Raw genomic sequence first — 20,729 nt, 5'->3', positions numbered from 1 at the left:
TCCACGGCCCAGAATCAATAAACAATATATAATAACCAGTACTTATCTCACAGAATAAAGCTGAGAAAAACGAGGGACTTAACTTCGGCTGCGCAGCTGCAAAGAAAGAGGAGGAGCTGTAGTCATAGAGACTCTTATAGTTGTGGATGCCCTGGGATTGGACACTATGGACTACTAGGGTTGATGGGATTTGTAGTTTAATGTTGTTAACTCTTTGGCTGCTGTTTTTTGATCAGTAAAGAAAGAGAAGCATAATCCGAAGCCTCCGGTCCTGACATAGAATTCAGGATGGTGGTAAAGACTCTTATAGGGTCTAGGGAGATGTGATTGGTGGACATATTGTGCTAAGCATAATGGGAAATGTAGTTCTTTTCTGTGACTCGCTACTGTTTTTTGAGTAGTAAAGAAAGAGAAGCATAATCCTCACCTCTGTGTCCTTCATAGAATTGAAAATTCTTGGCGCGAATGCTAGCAAATTTTTCATTCTTGACGTGTATATTAGAAAATTTTATATACTGGTCAGACCTTGTTTATCCTTCTGCCGTCTTCAGTAGGCGGGGCCTGTTTAGGGTTCTTTGCAGGTGGCTGTTGGCCGTGTTTTATGAGCTGCTCCCGTCTGCCAGTTTCTCCCCTTGGCTAGTGTACTTGTGAGACCTCGTTTACCCGTCCTTCAGAAGGCGGGGCCTGTTTCGGCTCTTTACCGCAGGCGGTTGGGCGTGTTTCATGAGTTGATTCCCCCCCGCCATCGTATCCGCTTGACTAGAGTACTGGTGAGACCTTGCTTACCCGTCCCCGTCCTTCAGGAGGCGGCGCTTGTTTCGGGCTCTTTACCGCAGGCAGTTGGGCCTATTTTATGAGTTGTTCCCGTCTGCCAGGATCTCCCCCTGGCTAGAGAACTGGTCAGACCTAGTCCAGCCGTCCGCGTCCTTCAGTAGGCGGGGCCTGTTTAGAATCTTTGCAGGAGGCGGTTGGGCGTGTTCCGGTACTCTGCTTCCGGTGTGCTGATGATGGCGGCCCCCGTGTCCCTGTTATTGGAGTTCGGGTAAGGGCGGAGGTTCCGGGGGCGGTGAAAGGAGGGTCCGGCCCCCTAGCATTTGAGTCCATGGCCCTTATTGCGGGGGTGCTGCAGACCCAGGGAGGGGCTGGCGGGTAGATAGGCAGGCTCACTCTGCCGTCGGGGTTGTGCCTAAGCACGTGACTCTGCCTATCTAGGTCCGAAACTACAAGTCCCAGAATGAGGTGGCCTTTGGCTGCAGGCAGGAGCAGCTGAAGAGGTCAGCTAGAGTTCACCAGCATTGACACAGTTCATAGGTCTCGCCTGTGCCAGAGCTATTGTCTTTGTCAGTCTTGTTTATTCCGTAGCCGCGCCGCACAGCGCGGAACCGGACGGAAAGCTGAAAATAAATAAAGATTATGAGACCTGTGCGCCGCGAAGGCACAAAAGTGCGATGTGACAGTCGTCTTCGTTTCTTTTATTCTATACTCTGAGATCTCAAGTTTTACCTCCAAGCGCGCGACTAAGGTGACATCTCAGGTGTCTGCCCGCTCCAGGCCACGCACTGTTGAACCCTACGTCAGGACCGGAGCGGAGGATGAAAAATTTGCGAGCACTCGCGCCAAGAATTTTCAATTCTGTTAAGGACATGGAGGCGAGGATTATGCTTCTCCTTCTTTACTACTCAAAAAACAGCAGCCAGTCACAAAACAGAAAACTTCAACTACATTTCCCATTATGCTTAGCACAATATGTCCACCAATCACCTCTCTCCAGGCCCTACTAGAGTCCCAAACCCCATCCGGAACTCCTCTTTCTTTGTTCAGAGGAAGTGAATCTTGGTCCATGAACTACCTACAACAAACTTGCAGGACATGAACATGAAGAATCCCTTTGAAACGTTTCAGTCCATCCCTATATCGAACCCGGACACTTCAACCTCTTGTTAAACAAATCCTTTTTTCATTCCACTTTTTGTTCCGATCCTAAGAAACAAGACAGAACATTGATACCTTCCAATGCATCACTGTGAAATGAAAAATCTTCTAGCTATCGTGAAGGAAACATTCAATTCTATTAAGGACACGGAGGTGAGGATTATGCAGTCCTTTCTTCACTTTTATTAATAACAGCAAGTTCAACAACATCAAACTTCAACTCCCATGATACCCACAAGAAACCATGACAACTAATAAACCAATCCACAGTCCATAACAATGAGTATATAAATAACTGACGGGCGCAGTCCTTCCTCTTCTTCACTGAAGGAAGTTAAGGAACTCGCAACTTCAATCTCCTTTAGAATCACTTCCTACAAGACAAGGAAGAGCTCCAATAAGAATGAACATATAGTAAGTAAAAATACATACAAGAACAAAATGCATAAATACAGCCATAATAAAGCATCAGAAATGCATAAGTAGTCAAACATCACCAAAGAAAAATTACCATACACCTGCAAAGAGGACTCCAATGTCACAAACTGGCAGCTCAATCTCGGGTGGGTAATACTAATACAGCATATGGGCGGGATAATCCTCACCTCCGTGTCCTTAATAGAATTGAACGTTTCCTTCACGATAGCTAGGAAATTTTTCATTCAATAGCAGGACCGGAGGCGAGGATTATGCAGTTTCAAAGCTTACTTACCACCAGCGAGGTGGCCTCATGGAGTGGTTTAAAATAAAACTTCTTAAAAACCGACTCCGAAGACCAATCAGCCGAACTCATAATGTCCCCCAAACGCCCACTGACCAAAATGGCCTAGGAGGCCATGGCACCTCTAGTAGAATGACCCCCAAAATGTCTAATGTCAATGCCAGATTCTGACACTGCTTTAAACGGTTTCTTGACAGCAATCAAAAGCTGCCTCTCTCCGGGAGGTCTAACCTCCTCCGTGACCGCTTCATAGGTCTGTAGACATCTCACCACACATAACCTAGGATGAGAATCAAAACTGGGATAAGATACAAACCTGGTACCTGTCTTAGTCCGTCGTGAGAAACAGTGAAAGTAACCCCGTCTCGGGTGAAGACCCTAGCTGACACATCCAAAACCCGCACGTCGGAAACACGTTTGCAAGAAACCAGGCACAAAAGCATCGCCAATTTTGTGGAAAGTTGCTTCCTGGATAGGTAACAATTATCGGGCCAAGAGGATAGAAGATTAAGAACCTGGTTCACGTCCCATAACCCAGAGTAACGAGGTTCGGGAGGACGGGACAAACCCCTTTCAAGAGTTTACCCACCCAGGGGTGTTCCCCCCCCGGAACATCATTGATAGTATTATGTCCCGCCGAGATCGCAGAACGAAAAGAGTTAATAGTACAATAACTCAGACCAGATGAAAAAAAGTTCAGCCAAAAAATTGACTATTAATTCAATGGGGGCCCCCACGGGATCCACCCCCCTCTCCAGACACCAACGGGCCTGTCTGTTCCAAGCTGATCTGTATCGCTTGATAGTACCTGGGGCCCACGCCTGTCTAATAAGGGCTGTAGCTTCCCGTGAAAGTCGTTTCCCAACGTTCCCTGAAATCCTCCATGCCATGAGCTCGAGGTGACCCTGAAGAACTAGAGGATGATGGCGACCCTGTGGGTCCTGGAGGAGTCCCGGAACACAAGGGAGTCTGAGAGGAGCCATCCAAGATAACTCCAGAAGAGTGGGGAACCACGGCTGAGCCTTCCAGATCAGAGATATCAGTATCAGGGACGGCCGCTGGCGACGTACCTGAGGCACCACTCTGAGGATCAACAAGAACGGAGGGAAAGCATAGCACTGATCATTCAAAGAATCCTGCAAGAAAGCATCCACTGTGCTCACCACCGGATCGGGTTTCCAACTGAAATAAGTCAGAAGTTGAGCATTCCACCGGGATGCAAACAGATCCACAGAAAAAGGACCCCAACGGTCCATCAGAGACTCGGATCCAGATGCCAATCGCTGGAATCATTGAGGTACCAGGAATTCCAATCCGCCACCTGATTGTGAGTCCCCGGAAGATATTCCGCTGTGACTGAAATCTGTCTCTGAAGACAATAATTCCAGAAATCCTTCGCCAAGTCCGCTAAGACCTTGGAGCGAGTGCCCCCCAGTCTATTGATATACTGAACAGCTGATATATTGTCCATCAGAAGAAGGACACAACAGGAAATCCTGTCTCGTGTCAAAGAGCGGATCGCAAACGACCCCGCCTGAAGCTCCAGGCAGTTGATGTGTAGGTTCAACTCCTCCGAGGTCCACTGACCTCCCATGGAGATCTGACCACACCTGGCTCCCCAGCCCAGTCTGCTGGCATCCGATTCGATCACCAGGTCGGGAAGAGAAACGAAAATGGCCTTGCCATTCCATGCCTCCATGTGGTCCAACCACCACTGCATCTCTAGACGAGCCTCCGAAGAGAGCTCTGCCAGAGCTGAATAGGTATGTCCTTTGCGGAGGTGAGAAGCTTTCAGCCGCTGTAGGGCCCTCTAATGGAGAGGACCCGGAAATATAGCCTGGATCGACGACAACAGGAGTCCCACAATCCTGTCAATCTGCTGGAGGGAGGTCCTGTCCCTGCGGAGCACCCTGGCAATCTCCTTCTTTATCTTTCAAGCCTTGTGCTCCGGAAGACACAGCGTTGCTGATGTCGTGTCCACAACAAAACCCAGAAACGTTGTGGATTGAGACGGGCACAGAGAGGACTTCCCCGAATTGATCACAAAGCCCAGATCCTATAGTAATGCAATAGTCATGTTCTTGTAAGACAGTAGTTGCGATTTGGACTGGTCCATCAGAAGGATATTGTCCAAGTAAATAATCAGTCTCACGCCCTGAGTCCGCAAAAACTCGACTACCGGTCTCAGCAGTTTCGTGAAGCACCAAGGTGCTGACGAAAGGCCGAATGGGAGGCACGTGAACTCTTAGACCTGACTCTGCCATTGAAACTGCAGAAACCTGCGGTGAGGGTGGTAAATAGGGACTGTAAGATACGCATCCTTGAGATCCAAACGTATCAACCAATCCCCTTGACACAAAAGGTCCCTGAGAAGATGGATACCCTCCACCTTGAAATGACGATAAACCACCCATTCGTTGAACGCCCTGAGGTTTATCACTGGGCGAAACCCTTTGTCCTTCTTCTAGACCAGGAAAATGTTGCTCAGAAACCCCCTCGGATGGAGGAGAGTCGGGACAATGGCTCCCTTGCCCAGAAGAAGTCGAACTTCCGAATCGATCAACAGTGAATCCTGTACACTGAACCGAATGGGAGGAGGACGAACCGGTTGAACAGGTGTCCCATAAAACTCTATGTGAAAACCTGAGACTGTCTCTAAAACCCAAGGGTCGGACGTAAGCCGGGCCTAAGTGCTTGCGAAGAGGGCAATCCTGCCTCCCAGTTCTAGAGGGGAAGAAAGAAGGGTGCTCACCTGTACTTCCTCCCTGGGAATTGGAATTTCCACATTGGAAACGTGAAGAGCGTCCCCGGCCAGAACCTCTGTTGGGGAAGAAGGTTCCCTGATGGCCGTCACTCCAGCTGTTGTTGCGCTTGCCTTGGGTTCTGGAGGGGCCTGACTGTTGAGAGCGGCTGGAGGAGCGACCCCTTCCTCTTCTGCCCCCGCCGAAAACCTTTCCGGGAAATATCTTGCGCATCGAGGACTGTGCTTTATCCAAAGCGGAGAAAGTAGATACGAATCGCCCAAGCTTCTTCACAAAGGGATCCCTGAAGAGATTGCCCTGGGCTATCGTGCCAGTCTCAGATGTTGCCAGCTCCCCCAACTTAGGGTCGATCTTTATCAGGAAAGAAAGCCGTCTCTCCGTGGAAATGGCACAATTGGCGTTGCCTAAGAGACAAACTGCCCTTTGTGCCCATCCAGCTACTAGATTCGCCTGCAAGGGTTCCCCCGCAGCCTTGGCCGAATCCGCCAACTCAATAATCTTTTTTAAGGGGCCCAACACATCCAACAGTTTGTCTTGGCACGACCGCCAGGACCGATCGATCCCCTTCTTGGGATCACGCATGTACTTCGAAAAGAAAGTACATAATTTAGGATCCAACACAGGTTTTACAGCCACCTTGTCCCCCAGCGCCGGCCGAGGACTTTCCACCCGCAAGCGGGCCCGGACCCCTTGCTCCAAGGGGTGTCGGATAGTTTTAGCCACATAGGCCGCCACTTTAGGATTGGGGACCCATTCAGAGGACCGAGGGTGATAAATGTCCTCAGGGTCAAACATGTTCGAATCCCAACCTTCTTCCTCCACACTAGAGGTGTTCGCAGATGGGCGCCAAGGCCTTCCCACGATGCGAACCTCATCCGACGAGCCCTCGTCATCTGAGTCACCCCCCCCCGAATGGGGTGATCCCACAAAGGGATCTACTGCCAGGGCAGCAGAGCTGCCATGCTCTCCGGGTGAGACATCCTCCCGGCAGGGTACAGGGTCTAGCATTCGCGCACTCTTGGCAAAGGCCTCCCTTAACCGGGCAAACCCCTCCAGGTGCCCTGCGACACGCTTCCTACAGGAAGAAGGGACCTTAGATGTACTGGTCCGAGGGTCCGAATCCCCTAAAACACCCGCTGAGTGGGACACCTTCTGCATGAGCTTGTCCAACCTATCCTGCAGGGGTGCTAAGGCTTTCCCCACCGCCTGCAAAACTAATTTGTCCATACCCTCAGGAAGGTGTCACTGAGGAGGCCAAACTTCCTCCGACCCCAAAGATGGGGCGTATGCATGGTCAAGAAAAGAATCTACTGAGGGAGTAGAAGAAGACATCGCACCCAAAGTACCCAACTCAGCAACAGAAAATACAGGGGAAGACCCTGGGTAACCAGAAGCAAATCGCCACTTACCCCACCAAGGGAAATATCAATGCAGGAGGACCTGCTCCTACCGCTTCGTGTTGTCGGCAAGGGTTGGGAGCCTAAAAGGCAAGCAACCCCGAGGGCGGGTGTTTGCCAGGCTCAGAAACGATCGGAAAGCCCAGCGCGTGAAGAGCTGCCTTCCCAGATCGGGAGCGCGATAACGCCCCTAGCGGTGACAGGCCGTCACTGCACAATGCACTCATGCAAGAGCCTGCTGCGTGGGATAACAAGTACAAGAATGCAAAGAATTCGGATATGTTCCTCGCACCCGGCACGCACAACATACAGAGCGCTGAAAACGAGGAGAGTTCCTCAAGATCACAGCAAATCTAAAGAGCATTAAACGCTACAGCAGAAGGCAATCCCCAAACGAGAAGGAGTTAGGACTTAACTGACGGGCAGCAGTGAAGAAAGAGGAAGGACTGCGCCCGTCAGTTATTTATATACTCATCGTTATGGACTGTGGATTGGTTTATTAGTTGTCATGGTTTCATGTGGGCATCATGGGAGTTGAAGTTTGATTGCTGTTATTAATAAAAGTGAAGAAAGGTCTACATAATCCTCGCCTCCGGTCCTGCTATAGAATTATCTGAGTGAGTTAAAATCGATGTTACATATGGAATATACTTTATATACTGGCTAATCATACATTATCAGATCAACAACTGGGTGGGATAATCCTCGCATCCGTGTCCTTGATAGAAGTGAAAATTCTTGGCGCGAATGCTAGCAAATTTTTAGTTCTATGTCAGGACTGGAGGCTCAGATTTTGCTAGTTCAAAGCTGATTGAAAAACTCTTGTTGCAATATCACCAACCAGCTGATAATAAAACTGCTTAAAAGAAGAACTTAAAGACCAATCAGCTGATTTCATAATATCTTGCACTGTTACTCCCATCGCTACAGATTTGGAAGCCGTCGCTCCTCTAATCGAATGAGCTCCAAACTGTTTAACATCAATCCCTGCCTCGACCATCACCCCTCTTAGCCATCTGGCAATGGTTGCAGCAGACACAGGTTTGAAAGGTTTCTGCAATGAAATCAGTAATTGACCTTCCATATCTGACCTGAGTGTTCTCGTACATTCTTCATATTGTTTCAAGCAATTTACAACACAAAATTATGTACTGAAAGGGTATGCAAAGTACTTTATACATGCAAACATCATTTTCGTCCTTCAAGTAATACTGAAAGAGACACCTTTCGGTGTAAACATTCTACCTGCAATATCCAGAGCTTTCACATCCGAAGATCGTCAACATGCTGCCAGGCATAAAAGCATTGCTAATTTGGTCGATATTTGTTTCCTAAACAAATAACTGTTCTCGGGCCATCTCTCAAACAACTTAAGCACTAGGTTGACATCCCACAGAAACGTATATTTCGACTTCGGAGGATTAGATACTCTTATGCCCTTAAGAAGCTTAGAAATGACGGGATGTATTCCAGCCAGATTATTATCGACTTTAACATGTCCTGCTGAAATGGCGGAACCAAAAATATTTACTGACCTGTAAGAGAGGCCCTCTGCCGCTTTCTGTGATAAAAAGTTTACTATTTCCACTATCCCTGCTGCCACAGGATACACGTGCCTTCCCAAGCACCAACCTCGCCAAGCTCCCCATGCCGACGAGTATCTCTTCCTCGTAGACGATGCCCACGCTTTATTGATAAAGCTTGAAGCTGTGCCCATAAGGCCTGGCAAGCACCACTGTTGCCCGACAGCCTCCAAGCCATCAGATGCAACTGCCTCGTCACTACCAGAGGGTGCAGTTTTCCTTGGGGTCCCAATAGCATCTCCTGCGACCATGGAAGGAGCATGGGAGAGTGGCAGGCTAGCTCTAGAAGCAGTGGAAACCACAATTGGGCCTTCCAAACCGGAGTGATCAACACCACTTCCGCCGCTTGCTTCTTGATTTCAGCCGCTACTCTCGGTATCACCCCAAGTGAGGGGAAGGCATAATTCAGCTCCCCTGGGCAGTCTTGGGGAAAAAGCATCAATGGCCCTTTCGGGAGGGTCCGGTATCCAGCTGAAGAACTTTTCCAGCTGTTGATTGAGGTGGGAGGCAAAAAGGTCTATTTTGCACTGATCCCATACCTCTTGGGTCAACTGGAAGCTTCCAGTGGCTGTAGTCTCTGAGGTACCTGGAATTCCAGTCCGCTAATACGTTGGTCTGTCCCAGGATGTACTCCGCTACCACTACCATGCTGGGCCAAGCAATAGTGCCAGAAATCCTTGGCTATCTCCATCAGAAGGGGCGATCTTGTACCCCCCAACTTGTTGATATAGCAGACTGCCGTGATGTTGTCCATCCATAACAGAATAAAGCACAAGACTTTCTTGGGAGATGAGGTCGTGATTGCTAAAAATCCTGCTAGTAGCTCCAGACAGTTGATATGTAGCCGGAGTACCTGTTGAGACCATCTGCCCCCCGTTGAAATGTCCCCGCATTGAGCTCCCAGGCCCACCGACTGGCATCTGACTCTATTATCGCCTCTGGTTGGGAACTGAAAATAGCTCTACCATTCCAGGCATTCACCTGCGTCAGCCACCACCTGAGTTCTGTTCTGTCCTCCTCTGTCAGGGGAACCTGCTCCACATACACCAAACCTCTCTGCAGGCGTTGAATTTTGAATCTCTGTAGGGCTCGGTAATGTAAAGGATCCAGAGATATTGCCTGAATTGAGGACGGTAAGAGGCCCACAATGTGTGCTATTTTTCTCTGGGACAGTGAGGGTTGCACTAGGGCAGCCCTCAACTCTCTCTTGATGTCTTGAAGTTTGGACCGGGAAGTATTAATTGCGATGTCTCCAAGTTAATGACATACCCCAGGAACTGTGATGGGTACAAGGCTCGACTTGTCCTTGTTTATAAGAAACCCCAGATCCTGCAAGAGAGATATCATCATGAGACTGTGTTGCTTCACCAACTCTTGGGATTGAACCATGATCAAAACATCATCGAGATATATTATCATCCAAATCCCCTTCTCTCGCAAGTGAGCTACCACCGGCTTGAGGAGTTTGGTGAAGCACCAGGGTGCTGATGAAAGTCCAAAAGGCAAGGCCAAATATTCCAGACAATTTTCCCTCCATCTGAATTGTAGGAACCTTCTGTGAGGATGCCAAATGGAAATCATTAGATAAATGTCCTTCAGATCTAGACGCATCAATCAGTCTCCAGTCTGAAGTAAATCCGTCAGTAGATCAAGGCCCTCCATCTTGAAGTGCCGGTAAACAATGAAATAATTGAACTCTCTGAGGTTTAACACTAAACTGTGTTCTCCTCCCCACTAATGTATAAAAAAAATGTTTTTGGGATTTCTAGATCTATCAAGGAGGAGGAGTCAGTTGTTGTGGGGTCTTGTAAAATTCTAAGCGAAAACCTTGCAGAGTCTGCAGTACCCATGCATCTTGTGTCACACGCTGCCAATTGTGTAGACAGAATTGCACTCAACCCCGCAACTGGATGAGAGAGGAATCCAGAAGTCTTACCTGCTGAAAAACGTGCTTGGGAGTTATTCCTTGCACCTCCCTGCTAGCCTCTGCGCTGTTGGACGCGGGAGTGGGAGGGGAAGAAAGTACCACAGTGGGTGTAGTCCTGCCCACGTTTGAAGGATCCTCTTTGGGGACCTTGAAAGTATGCACGGTCTGACGAGCTGCCCCTGCCTCGTCCGGCCTGGCCAAAAAGGCCAGGGTGAAACACTTTTTTTTAAAATAAGCTTGCGCCTTGTCCAATGTTGTAAATGTGGTGACATACTTTGCAATAACTTTTACGAATTTGTCGCCAAAGAGGCGATCTTAGGCCAGGGGGCCTGCATCAGCAGCGGAAAGTTCTGTCAAATTAGAATCAATCCTCATGAGGAGGGATTTTCGCCTTTCTGATGATATGGCACAGTTGGCGTTGTCTAGCAGGCATATCGATCTCTGAGTCCACTCGGCCAGGGTGTGGGGGTTGATAGGAGTGCCGGTTTCTTTGCCCCTCAAAGCCATTTCAAGGATTTCTTCCTGGGGAACCGATAAATCTTGAAGCTTATCCTGGCAGGAGCGCCAGGCTCGGTTGATCCCTTTCTTCGGATCTTTGTCAATTTTTTTTTCAGAAATGTTAACATGCTGGCATCAATCTCGGGCATTTCCACTCCCTTATTTGGGATTTCGGGCCTAGGACATTCGGCCCGCAACCTATTGTGGACTTCCTTGTCAAATCACTTGCACCGCTTATCATGCAAGTACTCCGCTACACCCTGTGCAGGGGCCCAGTCGGCTGAATGAGGATGCACTGTATATCCTCCGGGTTAAATTAAAATGGGTTAGGGGGGCGGAAAGCTCCTGCGCTTTGGAGGAAGCCACCTTCCTTGTTCCTTTACGCTTGCGCAGGGAGGTGCTGGGATGAGAAGAATCAGAGTCACTGGGGTCCGAATCTGATGAAGCATGAGCGCTCCAAGGGAATTCTTTGGAGGTGGAAGGGACAGAGCAATATTAATGATCATTTGCAGTGGGTTGGTTGCGCTACCATGGCTGCTTCTTGAGGCCAAGAGCAGGAAGAGTCCTTAGATTTACCGGAGAGAGAAGAGCTCCCTTCCTCTGAGCTGCCCTCCAATAAAGGAACCAGACCCTACTTTTTAACAAAGTGCTCTAATTGTTGGGTTATAGGTTTTAGAGTCATCTCCAATGCTTGACTAATTTTCTGAGGGACTGAAGCTGCAAGTGCCCTGCTGACTGACTGCTGAACTGAGGCGTTGATTGCCTCAGACAGACCGTCACCCAAAAATGTACCTTCTTCGTCATACTGCCCATACTCCTCCTCATTGAAGGGCACCCAGTCGGTTATGTTCAATGTAAGATCAGTGTAAAGGAGGTATTCAAAATCCAGATGGTCCCTGGATGTTAACTGCAGGGGAGCCACCCCTAGTGCAACAAACAAGAAACCGGCTCCTCAGCGTTAGCTGCATGTTAATTATTGCAACCCCCGCATGTAAAGGGAGGGCATCCGGAGAGCCACAAAGCGACTTAAATAAAATAATTCACGAACGTGCACTCCGCTCTAATGCAGGGCCTACTCTGTTATTGCAGCCTGAGTACTGCGTCTACCGCGCTGACAGGAATGCAAATAACGTGTGCAATTCCTGACATCCTGTCAGTGCGTTGGAGGAGGAGAAATCCACGCAGGACTGCGCGTAGCCCAATCCTACCAGGATAGCCCAACTGGGCTACGTGCTAGTCCTCGGCTCTCTGCCTGGGCCTGACGAGGGAGAGGCTCTGGGCGGGTGCTGACTCGTCGTGCTGAAGGGGAAAATTATCCCACAACCAACTCAGCGCGCGACGTGCTGCAACTACTCACCTGCTATGGCGCTCCACTGCACCTGGCTGACTCCATCTCCCGGCCGAGGAAGCAGCCGGCTGATGTGAGTTGAAAAACATGGTAAGGCGGGCACTCCTCCGTCTGCGAGCCGTCCAGTCACAACCTAATGATCGCAGCACTGGCAATTATGAGATAAACGTTATAGCCTTTCAATATCCAACAGATAGATAAACGTCATAGCTTTTCACAATCAAACTGATAGAAATTGTAAGGGGTGTGAGAGGCACTTATCTTGTCTGCTCGAGCAGCAAAGAAAGAGGAGTTCAAGATGGTGTTAAGGACTCTAATAGGATCTAAGGGGATGTGATTGGTGGACATATTGTGCTAAGCATAATGGGATATGTAGTTGAAGTATTCTGTTTTGTGATTGGCTGCTGTTTTTTGAGTAGAAAAGAAAGAGAAGCATAATCTGAGCCTCTGGCCCTGACATAGAATTGTGCACTCTCTTCTCCCTTTCAGTGTCACCGCAGTTTGAAAGAACATAACATAAAGCACATAAAAACATTGATACTGCGTGACCTGTGAGTCCAAGCGGGTCTCCATAGTAATGCTGTCCAATCAGATAACCGTCGCTGTATGTCTTCATGTGACGATCCTTCCTCTTCCTCCTCCTTCTTCACTGCTCGGGGTCAGTTAACGCACAGCTTTTCTTCTCTTCGCATATCTGTGGCAAATTCTTTCATTGCACTGCATTTTACTGTGTTACTACTCACCGCTTGTTGGTTTATTATCTAGATTGATCGACAAGATACTCATTGTCTCTTTCGTGGCATGCTTCGGCCCGGGCACTTTTTGTCCCGGGCGAGTCCTTCACAGAGCGCTCCTTCATGCTGACGGAGATTTGTGAGACGAGTGTGCACTGTCAGGGCAGCTCAGAGAGCACGTTGACAGTGTCAAACACGTGAGGAAAGCACTAAGAACAATTCCCTCAAGGATTCCCTCAGTGTTTTCCTGACAACCCCTGTGGACACCGTATGATCGCAGTAAGGAGCAGCTCTATCAGGTTTGTCGGGCCGACCTCAGAGTGCCCAATATTTAGAGAGGGTTCCTCGCCAAGCAGTAAACATGAGCAGTCACAGAGGGGCTGCCTAAATAAAACACGGAGTTCTAAATTTAATTTCAATTCCTCTCACCTGGTGCTCCCCCTCTATATTAGATGCGGACTCCACTGGAGACCACAAATATTTCTCCTCGTAGACTAGTCACTCTTAGCTCCAGCGCCTGCCTGCAGAAGTAGGTAGGCCCTTATCCCAAGCCATGTCCAAAGCTTTAGCCGCTCTTCAAGAGCAGGTTGACAGACTGGCCAAAAGCATCCCAGGGGTGTTCTCCGACCCCCTCTACCCTAGGCGCGTAGACTAGTGGGGAGCAGGCAGTGATCAAGAGGGCCAAAAAGTGTGACGGGAGGCACCTCAAGGGTTTCAGCAGGCTATGTGAAACCTTTCAAAAGAGTGCACAAACGCTTACGCAAGTACCCTACAGGGAGGCAGACATACCCAGTTATCTTATCGCCCCAAATTTAAACCCTGACAGCAGGGATTCCACCAGAGGGGATGGTGAGACGGACATGTCCTCAGGCGAAGAGGATGACTCGGCCAGATCCTGGGATCCCTGGCCTTGGATTCTCCAGATGGGGAGACCGGACAGTCAGATATGTTTGATCCAGAGGGGATCTATCACCCAAGATCCTCCAAACAAACTCCAGACGCTAAGGTGGCGGAGTATGTGGGTAGCAAGATTTGCAAGCCCCTAGAAAAAAGAGCCTAGTTTAGCAGGGAAGGTGTCACCCACGCAAGCTATCGACCTAAAAATGTTCATCTTCTTTGGCACGTATAAGCAGGACCCAAAGAAAGGCATTGGATGGTCCTGGAGGGCCTGCCAGGACAAGCTGCTGAATGTCCTAAGTCTCATCGCAAGGATTATAGAGATGGCTGAGCAGGTCAAGCAAATGGGGAAGCGGATGTCTACTGACATAATGGTTGGCTGGGCCCAGAGGGCATTTTGTCTTTTGGATGACTAACTGTGCCCTGGGAGGGCGAGTAGGAAATCGATGCATATCAAAATTGATCCAAAGCTGGGGTAGCTCGTGACATCTGAGGCAGGCGCAGTGCGCAAGGGCAGGTTTTCGGTGAACCTTTCGTTAAGGTTCTGGGAAAATTTCTCCACCTTCTCAGCGCTTGACAAGGCAAGTTATCTATAAAAAAGATCTCCTGGGAAAGGTTTTTGCAGGGCCCGGAAGAGGAAGGCAGCGCTCCCCCAGCCACCCATCCTCCCAAGATCCCCCTGAGCACCAAGTCAAACAAAACAATGGCTGGAATGACAGACAGCAGGGACCCTTTTATCTGAGCATAGGGTCTGGAAGAGGAAAATCCTTCCCGGGATGCAGAGGTTCCAGCTTATTCCAGAAAGGACAATCGGGTAAGCAATACCCTTTTTACCCCGTCACAAAAAGCTCGGGGGAGACTAAGGTTGTTCGCACACAACTGGAGAAAGATCACATCGGACCAATGGGTACTACAGATGGTCAGGGCCTTCTACATAGAATTCTATCAACCCCCCCCCCCCCCGCCCCCACACCCAGCGAGCACATCACCGTCCCTTGGCCTTTTTGCACGAGAAATCCCTATCAGTAGACTCAGAGGTAAGGGAACTGCAAGTGAAAGTGTTGGTTTGCAAAACAACATGCCACCTGGAAGGGTTTGTAAGCAATATCTTCTTAGTCCAAAAGAAAGACAAAGGATTCAGACCCGTCATAAATTTGAGAGAGTTCAACGAGTGGCTGGTATATCGCCACTTCAAGAAGGAGGGCTGTTAGAAATGGGGTTTTTGGTTGGCATCAGGTTGCCCTCTGTCCAAGCAAGAACCCTCACTCTAGTCAGGGTAAGTCACACACAATCCAAAATCAGCCTGTGCTTACCCTCCGGTAGCTTGGCACGAGCAGTCAGGCTTAACTTAGAAGGCAATGTGTAAAGCATTTGTGCAATAAATCATACAACACCATAGCATAACCCCACAAAAATACACCACACAGTGTTTAGAAAAATATATAATATTTATCTGGGTATCTTCAGGTCAAAACGATCAAAGTTGCAATATGAAGTTGTAAAGATATCACTGAAAAGTGATATAAAGTGTCTTAAGTCTTTAGAAAGTAAACAGAGTCTCTTTCAAACACAAAGTACCTGGTTTCTGGTGGAAAATCTCCTCAGAGGGCCACAAAGGAAGAGGTGCGTGGAAAAAGGGTGTGTGCGTCGATTTCTCCCCAGCACACACGGACTTGCGTCGTTATTTTCCACGCGGGGAAGCCAGGCGTCGTTTTCCGGCACGCGGACAGTCTCTTTCTGTGGGTCGCGGGGATTACCAGATGTCCCGGGTCTGTGCGTGGATTTTCCTGCTTGTTTTCCAGCTGTGCGTCGTTCTGCGGGGCTGCGCGTCGAAGTTTCGATCTCACGGCAGGTGTCGCGTCGATTTCTCCTGCGGAGTCGGGCGGCGTTGTCCTTGCGAGGCCGTGCGTCAACGTTTTGATCTCACGGCAGGCGTCGCGTCGATTTCTCCCGGGAAGTTGGGCGGCGTTGTCCTTGCGAGGCCATGCGTCAAAGTTTTGGTCGTCCCGAAGGCGTCGCGTTGATCAGCGTCGGTGTGCGGCGTTTTTCTTGCCGCGGAACAAGCTGTGCGTCGAAAAGTTCGGCGCACGGAGCGTCCAAGAGGAAGAGAGAAGTCTTTTTGGTCCTGAGACTTCAAGGAACAGGAGGCAAGCTCTATCCAAGCCCTTGGAGAGCACTTTCACAGCCAGACAAGAGTTCAGCAAGGCAGCAGGGCAACAGCAAGGCAGCAGTCCTTTGTAGAAAGCAGACAGGTGAGTCCTTTGAGCAGCCAGGCAGTTCTTCTTGGCAGGATGTAGTTTCTAGTTCAGGTTTCTTCTCCAGCAAGTGTCTGATGAGGTAGGGCAGAGGCCCTGTTTTATACTAAGTTGTGCCTTTGAAGTGGGGGTGACTTCAAAGAGTCTCTAAGAAATGCACCAAGCCCCCTTTCAGCTCAATCCTGTCTGCTAGAGTCCCAGTAGGGGGTGTGGCAGTCCTTTGTGTGAGGGCAGGCCCTCCACCCTCCCAGCCCAGGAAGACCCATTCAAAATGCAGATGTATGCAAGTGAGGCTGAGTACCCTGTGTTTGGGGTGTGTCTGAGTGAATGCACAAGGAGCTGACAACTAAACCTAGCCAGACGTGGATTGAAGGGCACAACAAGATTTTAGTGCAAAGAAGTGCTCACTTTCTAAAAGTGGCATTTCTAGAATAGTAATATTAAATCCGACTTCACCAGTTAGCAGGATTTTATATTACCATTCTGGCCATACTAAATATGACCTTCCTGCTCCTTTCAGATCAGCAGCTGCCACTTCAACAATGTATGAGAGCAGCCCCAATGTTAGCCTATGAAGGGAGCAGGCCTCACAGTAGTGTAAAAACGAATTTAGGAGTTTTACACTACCAGGACATATAACCACACAAGTACATGTCCTGCCTTTTACCCACACAGCACCCTGCTCTAGGGGTTACCTAGGGCACACATTAGGGGTGACTTATGTATAGAAAAAGGGGAGTTCTAGGCTTGGCAAGTACCTTTAAATGCCAAGTAGAAGTGGCAGTGAAACTGCACACACAGGCCTTGCAATGGCAGGCCTGAGACAAGGTTAAGGGGTTACTGAGGTGGGTGGCACAACCAGTGCTGCAGGCCCACTAGTAGCATTTAATCTACCTGCCCTAGGCACATGTAGTGCACTCTACCAGGGACTTACAAGTAAATTAAATAGCCAATCATGGATAAACCAATCAGTAGTACAATTTACACAGAGAGCATATGCACTTTAGCACTGGTTAGCAGTGGTAAAGTGCCCAGAGGTCAAAAGCCAACAACAACAGGTCAGAAAAAATAGGAGGAAGGAGGCAAAAAGTTTGGGGATGTCCCTGTCAAAAAGCCAGGTCCAACATGACCCCCTACCAGCCTAAAGCCAGGGGAGAACAATCACTATCCTGATGTACTTCCCTGTTTGAGGCGACAGAACAAGGACCCAGGCCCACAACAGCAGGGGCATGCTCCAGTTCTTCGCCTTCCTGACTCCAATTGGATCACTCTGTCCATACTCTCAGGGCCCACTAAGCCAACCCATGGGGAACCTTTCTCCTTACCTGCGGATCCCATCTGTGCAGCACCTAACCTTACTTTGCTCACAGATGTATCCCAGGAGTAGGATAGTACCACCATGACCAACACAGTGGTGTTGCCCACTCTACCCCCGGGGTGTGACACTTGTCCCCTCCCCAGGGATAACTCTGTCCACCCGGACAGCAAGCCACAGTGATTACTGACAGTTGCCAGGGATGAGAGCCAGGCCCCAGGCCTCTCAAAGCTCTCCAACCACTGTGGCTGTGGAGAGTGGGGGGCGGTCGCCCCAGGCGCTGGGCACCCTTTAACCACTCTCCCTTCCACCAGGTCAGGGATGACAGCCTGAACCTGGTCCTCCCCTCTGGGGCTCTGTACCCTCCCTCCTGGAGCGGTACCCCCAGAGTCCAACATGGTCAGGGTGCTTACAGAAGTCACCCTGTACCATTCCTCCACCAGTGCAGGGCTGTTAACCGGCAACTGGCCCTCCAACCTGGGGTCTGTACCTTCAGGTTGGACTAGGGCCCGGGGTGAGGCTTCCCTCCCCCTGTCCTCCCTTCTGGGGTCCAGCACCCTCCAACTAGGAGTGGCCTCCTCAGAAGACAACATGGTAGGGGCACTGTTATCAGTAGCCCCTCCCTCCAGGTCCGGGGGGACACCCTGAACCTGGTCTTCCAGCCCAGGGTCTGTACCCTCAGACTGGATCACTGCCTGGCAAACCAGGACTTTCTGGGGGGCACACCTACCCCCCACCAGGTCAGAGCTTAACCTCTGCACCTGACCATTCAACTCAGAGTCACCACCCGGAAGTTGAACAATTGCCTGGCGCACCAGGACTTTCTGGGAGGCACACCTACCTCCCACCAGGTCAGAGTTTAACCTCTGAGCCTGGTTCCCCAACCCAGGGTCACCACCCTGAGGTTGGGCAATTGCCTGGCACGCCAGGACTTTCTGGGGGGCCCACCTACCCCCCACCAGGTCAGAGTTTAACCTCTGGACCTGGTCATCCAACCCAGAGTCAACACCCTGAGGTTGGACAATTGCCTGGCACAGCAGGACTTCTTGGGAGGCACACCTACCTCCCACCAGGTCCGAGTTTAACCTCTGAACCTGGGTATCCAACCCAGAGTCACCACCCTGAGGTTGGCCAACTGCCTGGCACACCAGGACTTTCTGGGAGGCACGCCTACCTCCCACCAGGTCAGAGGTTAACCTCTGAACCTGGTTCTCCAACCCAGGGTCACCACCCTGAGGTTGAACAATTGCCTGGCACGTCAGGACTTTCTGGGGGGCACACCTACCCCCCACCAGGTCAGAGTTTAACCTCTGAACCTGGTTAGCCAACCCAGAGTCACCACCCTGAAGTTGAACCATTGCCTGGCAGGCCAGGACTTCCAGGGAGGCACACCTACCTCCCACCAGGTCAGAGTTTACCCTCTGAGCCTGGTTCCCCAACCCAGGGTCACCACCCTGAGGTTGGGCAATTGCCTGGGACGCCAGGACTTTCTGGGGGGCACACCTACCCCCCACCAGGTCAGAGTTTAACCTCTGAACCTGGCCATCCAACCCAGGGTCAACACCCTGAGGTTGGACAATTGCCTGGCACGCCAGGACTTTCTGGGGGGCACACCTACCCCCCACCAGGTCAGAGTTTAACCTCTGAAACTGGTCATCCAACCTAGAGTCAACACCCTGAGGTTGGACAATTGCCTGACACAGCAGGACTTCTTGGGTGGCACATCTACCTCCCACCAGGTCAGAGTTTAACCTCTGAACCTGGGTATCCAACCCAGAGTCATCTCCCTGAGGTTGAATCTTTGCCTGGCATGCCAGGACTTCCTGGGGGGCACTCTCACCCCCCACCAGGGACACACCGTCCCCAAGGGCCACACAAGAGTCTGGTTGGCGCAGGTCTCCCGACCTCTGCCCATTCGGCAGAGTCTGGGTTTCCCCCAAACCAGAAACGGTTTCACCTGGGTCATTCCTGGGGGGCTCTGCTCTCAGAGCTGTCCCCTGACTCTCAAGGTCCTCCACTGGGGTCTGCAACCCCCTCTCAACCCTATGTCTGGACTTCTGCACCCCCTCACTAGGAGGAGTACTGCCAGACACCAGAACTGTTGGGATGCTGGCTACAGTCACCCCCCCAAGTTCTTCTGACACTGCGGGGCTTCCCTCAAAAGGTGGCCCTACGGTACAGGCTAGGCTTCCTTCCTGGTGTTCCCTCATGGAACCCTCTAGGACCTGGGACACTACAATCCTTTCCCACCACACTCGGTTGGGAACCACCTAGACCACTCCCTTCAGGAGCACCCCCAAATGCCTCTTCAGACTCTCTGGTACTCACCCAGAAGTCTGCCTCCATTGTAAGTTCCCTGGGGTCAGAGAACTCACACTCCACCGGGTGTTGGCGTAGCTCTGGAAAATAAGGACCAGACATATGCTCTCCAGCAATTACATCACTCTGCCCTTCACATGTATTAACCACAGTACCCTTCACCCAACCACCCAGTAACTCAACCTTGGAAAAGCACTCTACTTCACCCTCCTGAGACTGGTGAGACAGTATCTGTCTGTCCCTGACACTCAACCCATACTCTTCTGGGATGTCTCTACACTATATATCCAGGACGTCCACCAGGGGGGAACCCTTTTCTCTGTCACTCTCTGCTAGAGTCAGTAAAGTGTCCCTCCCCCCAGTAGGAATATGACTCCCTGTGCCAGTTCCCCAATCCTTCTCAGGGACCCTGTGCATAACGGGAACTACCTCATACCCTTGAACCGCCTGGGGTGTGTCAACTCCCTTCTTTAAGTTGGGCACCACATCTCTGGGCTTGTGCCCTTCTTCAGCAGTACTAGATGCAAGATTTTTGCTGCCACCATCTGAACTGGACTCAGCCCTTCCGGCCTCCAGTTTCAGCTCTTTACATCTCAGCTCTTGAGCTGCAATCTTTTCTTCTTCCAGGGCTAAGAGTCTTTTTGCCTCAACCTCTGCAAGATACTCCTCTAATTGTTGCTCCTGTCGCCTTTGACCTCGGAGCCATTCATCTATTTCTGGGTCACTGTCCAACTCTGAGTAGTCTTCCTCCTCATCTGAGTAGTCTTCCTCCTCATGTGTGTAGTCCTCCTCCTCATCTGAGGGGTACTTAGTCATTTGGTTTCTTGCTGCCTCTCTCTCTGCCCATCTTTCCTCCCCCCAGACTATGTAGGCATGTAGCATCTCCGCTTTAGTAGATCTCCTTGCTACAGGAAGGCCCCATTGTCTGCAAAGCTTCCTTAGGTCAGCCTTAGTGAGGTGGTCAGTACGAACAAAGAATGAGTAGGTAAGCAATCCCATTCTGATAAGATCTTACTAGCAAAAACCAAAATCCAAAGTCCA

General features: G+C 50.3%; 1 protein-coding gene across 2 annotated transcripts in view; it reads left to right on the top strand.

Annotated features, from left to right (window-relative positions):
* The first annotated feature begins 837 nt into the window (after positions 1 to 837).
* URM1 (ubiquitin related modifier 1) overlaps positions 838 to 20,729 on the top strand; it is a 102,606-nt gene continuing 82,714 nt past the window's right edge. Inside the window, exon 1 of one of the 2 annotated variants that reach the window (XM_069236968.1) lies at positions 838 to 1,042. In XM_069236968.1, coding sequence (XP_069093069.1) covers positions 1,005 to 1,042 — 38 coding nt within the window. In that variant the 5' untranslated portion in view covers positions 838 to 1,004. The remainder of the gene's footprint in view (positions 1,043 to 20,729) is intronic. The other variant, XM_069236969.1, reaches the window with a different exon arrangement.

This window comes from Pleurodeles waltl, chromosome 6 (genome assembly GCF_031143425.1).
Source record: "Pleurodeles waltl isolate 20211129_DDA chromosome 6, aPleWal1.hap1.20221129, whole genome shotgun sequence".
NCBI lineage: Eukaryota > Metazoa > Chordata > Amphibia > Caudata > Salamandridae > Pleurodeles > Pleurodeles waltl.
The sequence above is the reverse complement of the archived record's forward strand: the minus strand, read 5'-3'. Positions and strand labels throughout refer to the sequence as shown.